We start from the raw sequence: 6,374 nt of genomic DNA, 5'->3' as shown, positions 1-6,374 counted from the left end.
GCACCGGGCATCCATAGAGCGAGGTGTGAGCGCTGATGTCCCTCTGGTGGTGGCAGCGCCGCTCCGTTACCACATCGACACGGCCTGGAGGGAGCCCACGGGGGGACGGGCCTTGTCCGTCTGTCCCCTGTCCCGCTGTCTGTCCATCCCAGCATGCTGGAACTGCTGGCGGCCGTGTGGCCGAGCTCCAAAAGGCGTCGAGGCGTTTCCTGCCGTGTGTGGGCAACAATAACTGATGCCCAGGTTGCCCCTACCCGGCGGCCGCCGGCTCGTCTTTCCGTCCATCGAGGACAGCTTTAATTACCCCCGGAGTCTCCCCGCTGCCGGATCCGGTTCCCATCAATGATTCATGCCCTGCTGTGGGAAGGGGTTCCTCGGGTGCCGGGCTGGGACCGGGGGGATTTTCCGACCTTTCCGGCATTAAATTGGTGCGGACGGTGCTGGTGGCGGTTGGAGGTGCAGGGCTGCCCCGTGGGGTGAGTGATGGGGTTTGGGGGCACAGCGTGGGAAAACTTTGGGGGGCAGAGGCAGCCTGTAGGTTTTGGGTCTCTGGATGTCACCCAGTGCAGCCCAATGGCGGTCAGGGGCCCGTCGGGCTCTGGGGAAGGGCAGAATCCCTTCCATGTGTGCATCCCAGCTGCCTGTGGGGGGGATCTGCCTGGTGAGCGTGGGGGTCTGGGTGGCCGTGGACCCGGCTGGTTTCCAGGACATTGTGGCTGCCAAGCCTGTGCTGAGTGTGGGTGCCTACCTGCTGCTGGCTGTGGGCATCGCCCTCTCGCTGCTGGGCTTCCTGGGCTGCTGCGGGGCGCTGCGCCGGAGCCGGCCGCTGCTGCTGCTGGTGAGTGAGGGGAAACTGGGATACAGGGAGCTGCGGGATGCAGGATATCCTTAGAGGAACCAGAATCCCCATCCTGGCACCATCAGCCTACAACAAACTCCCCAGTCCAGTCTCCACCTTCTGAGACTTTGAATTTAAAGCCTGGAGCATTCTGTAAAGCACTGGGTGGACTCTTTTTTCTCTCTCTTTTCTTTCTTTTTTCCCTCCTTCTGTAGGCTCATCCCACATGACATTTCTGATCCTTTTCCTTCAGTTTTGAGGGCCAGAAGCCCTTTTTTGAGCACAGGCACCACAATATCTTTGCCTTCCCCAGCCTCTGTCATTTTCTGCCTTACAGCTGCGGTGCTCAGAGATGCTGTGTCTGTCCCCATCCACCACCTGCTCATTTCCCGTCCCGCTGTCCCCCCGTCCCTGTGTCCCCATGCATGAGCAGGGATGGTGGCAGAGGAGGGGAGGAGCAGCTGGAGCAAGCTGCACGTGGGCTGAGGATGATTTCTGATTTCTGACCTTTCTGTCCTGCTGCCTTCCAGTTCTTCGTCCTCGTGAGCCTTGTCTTTGTCACACAGCTCGTTGGGGCTGTGCTCTTCCTGGCACACTGGAAGCAGGTACTGTCCCCTCAAGCTGATGGCTCTGGGTGGGTGGGGTGGGTGGCCCTGTCCCCATACCTGGTACCTGACCCCAGGTGCTCACAGGTGGCACTGATCCCACAGATCCGGCCAGAGCTCTTCCTGTCAGAGCTGCGAAGGAGCTACTGCGGGGATGAGGGTGCTGAGGTCTTCTCCGTGGCTTGGAATACTCTCATGGTGACAGTGAGTGGCCAGGAGGCACCTGCTGGGGTGTGGAACACCCGTGGGTGCTGCTCAGGGTGACCGTGACCACGGGGGCTGATCTTATGGACCACAGGACTCATGCTGGGCCATTCCCCCTTCCTCTGTTGCACCCCCCGAGCGAAGTCCCTGCATTTTGACAGTCTGTTGATGGTGTTTCCCTTCCGTTTCAGTTCTCCTGTTGTGGCGTTTTAGGGCCTGAAGATTTTGGGAACGGCTCCCACTTCCAGGAGCTGCACCCTGGGACGCCCTGGCCGCAGGCGTGCTGTGCCCGGGATGGGCTCCTGCAGGCAGGCGAGCTGCTGAGCTGGGAGCAGTGCCAGGAAAGGAACCCTGGCTACATCCACGAGCAGGTAGGGCTACAAGGGCTCCTGCAGCCTGGAGCCTGGGGCACTGCTGTGCTGCGGTTCTGCGCAGCGGTGACTCCCCAGATCTCCAGCTCAAGCTGCCCCACCGTGGTGCCCCCGACTTGTCCCAACCTCCCTGTCCCTCGGTCTGTCTCTGAGCTCCCTGCAGCCCTGTGAAGCACAAGGAATGCCTCCATCGTCTCCCCTCCTGCCCAGGGCTGCTTCCCCACCTTCAGCAAGACCTTGCAGAAGTACACCTCAGTCCCCGGGATGTGCAGCTTGGCCGTGCTGGGCATCGAGGTACTGAGCAGAGCTGGAGGGGACGAGGCAGGCGGTGGGTCACCTCATTTGGGTGCTCTCTTTGCTGGTAGAGGAAGGAATGGTGCTGTGTGTGTGCTGGGACCACAGATGGCTTTGGGCTGCTTCCTCCCCCCCAGGCTTTGTTACAACCACCCCACAGAGCAGGTCTGTGTCAGGGATGTAAAGCCAACCTGCCCCCCTCCGTGGGTGAGGTGGATAGGAGGACTGAGGGAGCGAGCTCTGTTTTGCTCCTCCTGAAGGCCTGGAGAGGAGAAGCATTGCTCAGCAGTTTCCTCTCCGCAGCACAGAGCAGCCCCTTGCAGGGCACAGGTCTGGTGTCTGGCTGGACCAGGAGCAGAGCACAGAGGTCCTTCAGCCCCATTCTGCACCACGGACCTGACCTGTTCCTCCTCTCCTTCTGTTCCAGATCTTTGCTATGTTCTTCGCCTTTTGCCTTTACTACAACTTTGACTGAGCAGGATGCTGGGAGCAGCTCTCCGGGCCACTGGCAGCGCAGCAGAGATGAGCCAAATGCATTGGGAACAGCAGCAGGCAAGGATGCTCTGTTTTCTTGCATATCTCAGCCCAGCTGTGCAGATCAGTGGCCTTGTTGAGTCCTGTGCCTCCTCCAGTGGGTGGGTAAGGATGAGGTGGTCGTTATCCTGGAGCAGGGACAGGGCTCAGGTTCAAAGCTTTACACACATATACGTGGACAAGGAGGAAGCATCAGATCTGCTCCTGCTGCCAGGAAAATAGCTGTGACGACACAGAGCCCTGCCTCTAAAATCTTCAGAGCTGCTCTACCACCAGGGTCAGGATGTCTGCATCCTCCATCCTCCCTCAGCTCTGTTCCACCATCCCTCACTCCCCCCCTCCTTTGCATTGCCCCCCTCCCACAACTCTGGGCCCTTTTTGTCCTTTCTCAGCCCTTCCCTCTCTGCTGGTCTTTTCTCTGTCCAGCTCCTGGGGATGCAACCCAGCTGTGTTAAATGGTGTAATCTGCACATGAAATGTAAGAGCTGGCTCTCTGGAAGCCTTACAAGCCTTTGCTTCAGGATATTTTGAAAAGCCCAAGCAAACTAGGAAAACAAAAAAAAAAAGTAAATTAAAGCTTTATATTTTATTTATATAACTTCTCAATAAACAAATGAACCAACTCCTAGGAAACAGAAATAATAAAGCCTGCTACTATTACATATTAAAATATTTACTTATACCCATGTAAAGAAAAAAGGACACAGCGAAAGCAAAGCTGACAGCCACATCAGGAACAAAAGTCACTTAGGAGTCCAGGCGAGATTTCTTCTCCTTCTTGCTGATAGTGCTCCCTTTTCTTTTTTGACTGACAGATTCATTGGTGGTTTTTGTTTCATTCTGGTTTGTTTTCTCCTCCAAAGCCTCCAAAGAAATAAAAAGTAACAGCTGTGAATAATTTAGTTTTATGTAATTAGCACTGCTGTGCTAATCCCCATCTCTGTGTGATTCGAAAGCCTTCCCCCTCCTGGAAAGGATGCTGTGCAGATCAGGTATGGGGTGGAAAGCACTCAGGTAATGGACATGGCCCAAACATCATTGATTCTTTGGAACAGGTTTTGATCTGCTTAAATGCAATTTACTTTCATGCATCTCATCTGTGAAGTGGGTCAGGATGTAGAATAGAGGCAGGAAAATATGAAGTGTGGTGGCAGAAAGGTTGCACTCCACCAGCAGCTGGGGAGACCAATCAGCTCCAGAGTTCTCCTGATGTGCAGGAGAACAACGTGCAGGAGAAGCTGAGCACACGAGGCACAGCCACAGCAAAACACGCAGTTTGGAACAGAGCTGAGGCTGAACAAAGGCTGAGGATCTCAGGATTCCATCATCCTGCTCATCCTACAAACTTCCTGGGAAGCTGCAACTGAACGCCTCATTTCCATGCAGGGAGCAATCACTGCTCCCCCACACCACCTCTCCCCCTCTAAGCTTTGGTCACGGAAAGGCAAATTCAGATGAGGAGCATCCACACAGCTGCAAAAGGAAAGCCCATATCTTACCCTCTTCTGTTGGCTTGCGTATTTCTCAGTCCACTCTTTGGCATTTATCAAGAACAGTTGCTTGTTGTACTTGTACTCTGAGGACTAAACATAACGAGAAAGATTTGACCAAATGTTAACACAGCTCAGACTGAGCACTGGGGGTTTATTAACTCCCTTCAGAGTCCTGGCAGAAGGACTCCTGGTGCCAAACCCAAACTGCTATGCACACATCACACAAAGCACACCATTTTGTCGCTCACTTTAGTTTGCTTGAGCAAAGGCACTGCTCCATCCCACCCCGTCCCCACAGCTCCTGAAGCCTCAGAGGAGCCCACGTACAATGTCTGCCATGAGGGGGTCATCAGGGTTGGGCTCCGCCATCAGCAGCTGTATGGAGGTCAGCAGCGTGGAGATGTTCAAGGAGGGCCTCCACGCACCCTGCAGGAGGAGAGGTGAGAGAAGCAGTTGAGAGGGAAACCCTTGGGATGCCTGGAGGAAGCTCAGGGCTCGGAGCACTCGGAGCCCCATGGTTGCTCTCAGCACGCAGGCTGAGGCCTCTCTGAGGGAGCTGATGGAACCCTGGGCTGTGCCTCAGCTGGGGCGGCCCATTTTCAGAGGGCTGCCTTTCCACCACAATCCTTAAAGCCTTGGAAGCTTATATGGAGCAAAGAAGGTCATGTTCTAATCTCTAAACAAAGGAGAGGCCACACAAAAACTACCGCTGCGCTCCTGTGTAAATAAGTCAGCAGCAAACAGACATTCAATCAGGCTTTTACAAGAAAAAGATAAGGAGCTCATTATCCTCCTCAGGCTCACTTACTGCGCCCAAGCAGCGCTATCTTACCTTTGGTGGTAACTTAAGAACATCCAGACAAATCCTTCCAGCAGAGTCGATGTTAGGATGATAAATAGGGGTCAGAAATCGAATCTTTGGAGGCTCAAATGGGTACCTTTAAGGGATCAGTGTTAAGAAACAAAACATCATATTTGTACCCCAGTCGTTTTATCACCCAAGTAATGCCATTAATCCCTCGCAGCAGTCACTAAGTGACATCCTCTCCCTGTAACTCTGGGAGGAAGCAGAGCTTTGCTTCCAACTGGGCTTCCAAATCCCTGCACCTCCCACAAAGAAGCAAACACAACAGGAAGCTTTGCACTCAGAATCAGCTGCTCTCCAGGCAGCTTTGAGACAACCGATGCAGAAATCTTATTCCAGCACTTGTAGGTTATTCACCACACATCTCGGGATGTCCAGCATGGAGTGCACCATTCAGCCAGCAGGAATAACAACTACATGGCATAAGTGAAGGGTCACACCTGAAGATGACAACGTTCTGCAGGGGGAGGCTGAAGGAAAGGCCTCACATCAAACGTATTAACTTATCATTTGAGAGGAACACCACACCAGCAGGACATCACTCTCGCTTACCTTTCAGGAACAATTACCTCCAGGTCAAATATCCCTTTCTCATAGGGTGTCTCTGCAGCTCCTATAATTTCTTTAAAAACAAAACAACATTGGAGCATAAATACATTCAAAATCACAGGAATTCATCCAACCATCCCCACGCACACCCACAGCTCTATAGCACTCTACAACAACCCTCAGAGTCGGAGAGGACCTCTGAGGTCCCCACATCCAACCCCACCGCACTGTGTGCACCGACCCTCAGTGCCAAACCCCCAGGGATGGTGACCCCCCCCCCTTCCCTCCACACCCCCCCACCTACGTGCCCGCAGTTCATCCAGCCGTGCTCCGCTCTGCCAGCAGCTGATGCCGGGCGGCGGCTCTGCGCTCAGCATTGTGAGCTCCCTGCTGAGCCGCGATGCTCTCTGCATGCTGTGGAGACGTGGCTCTTCTTCAGCCGCCCTTAAGGAACACAGAGGAAGGTTTGGGTTGGGAGAGGCCTTAAGGACCACCTCATCCCGACCCCCAGCTGTGGGGCACTCGGTGACGTGCTGTCACACCATGCCCAGCTCTGAGGGATGCTCCCACCCCCGGTAGGGCAGGGCCCCCTCACCCCACTCACCCCGCATTGGGGCCCTT

General features: G+C 54.7%; 2 protein-coding genes across 2 annotated transcripts in view; one reads left to right on the top strand and one right to left on the bottom strand.

The window, feature by feature from the left end:
- LOC104914464 (tetraspanin-18-like) overlaps positions 1–3,329 on the top strand; it is a 4,357-nt gene extending 1,028 nt beyond the window's left edge. The window contains exons 3-7 of the mRNA XM_031557006.1: positions 638–838; positions 1,369–1,443; positions 1,549–1,647; positions 1,839–2,312; positions 2,740–3,329. Of these exons, the coding sequence (XP_031412866.1) occupies positions 638–838; positions 1,369–1,443; positions 1,549–1,647; positions 1,839–2,189 (726 nt within the window). The 3' untranslated portion in view covers positions 2,190–2,312; positions 2,740–3,329. The remainder of the gene's footprint in view (positions 1–637; positions 839–1,368; positions 1,444–1,548; positions 1,648–1,838; positions 2,313–2,739) is intronic.
- Positions 3,330–3,413: 84 nt separating this feature from the next.
- UBE2T (ubiquitin conjugating enzyme E2 T) lies at positions 3,414–6,336 on the bottom strand. The gene is made up of 6 exons (XM_003212858.4): positions 6,058–6,336; positions 5,757–5,826; positions 5,172–5,277; positions 4,667–4,765; positions 4,346–4,429; positions 3,414–3,710 (listed from the first exon to the last, which is right to left on the bottom strand). Exons 1-6 carry the CDS (start codon positions 6,164–6,166, stop codon positions 3,594–3,596), a joined length of 585 nt encoding a protein of 194 aa, XP_003212906.1. The 5' UTR covers positions 6,167–6,336; the 3' UTR covers positions 3,414–3,593.
- Positions 6,337–6,374: the final 38 nt, after the last annotated feature.

The sequence above is a fragment of the Meleagris gallopavo genome, chromosome 28 (genome assembly GCF_000146605.3).
Source record: "Meleagris gallopavo isolate NT-WF06-2002-E0010 breed Aviagen turkey brand Nicholas breeding stock chromosome 28, Turkey_5.1, whole genome shotgun sequence".
In the NCBI taxonomy this organism is placed as follows: Eukaryota; Metazoa; Chordata; class Aves; order Galliformes; family Phasianidae; genus Meleagris; species Meleagris gallopavo.
This window is presented reverse-complemented; position numbering and strand designations above follow the sequence as displayed.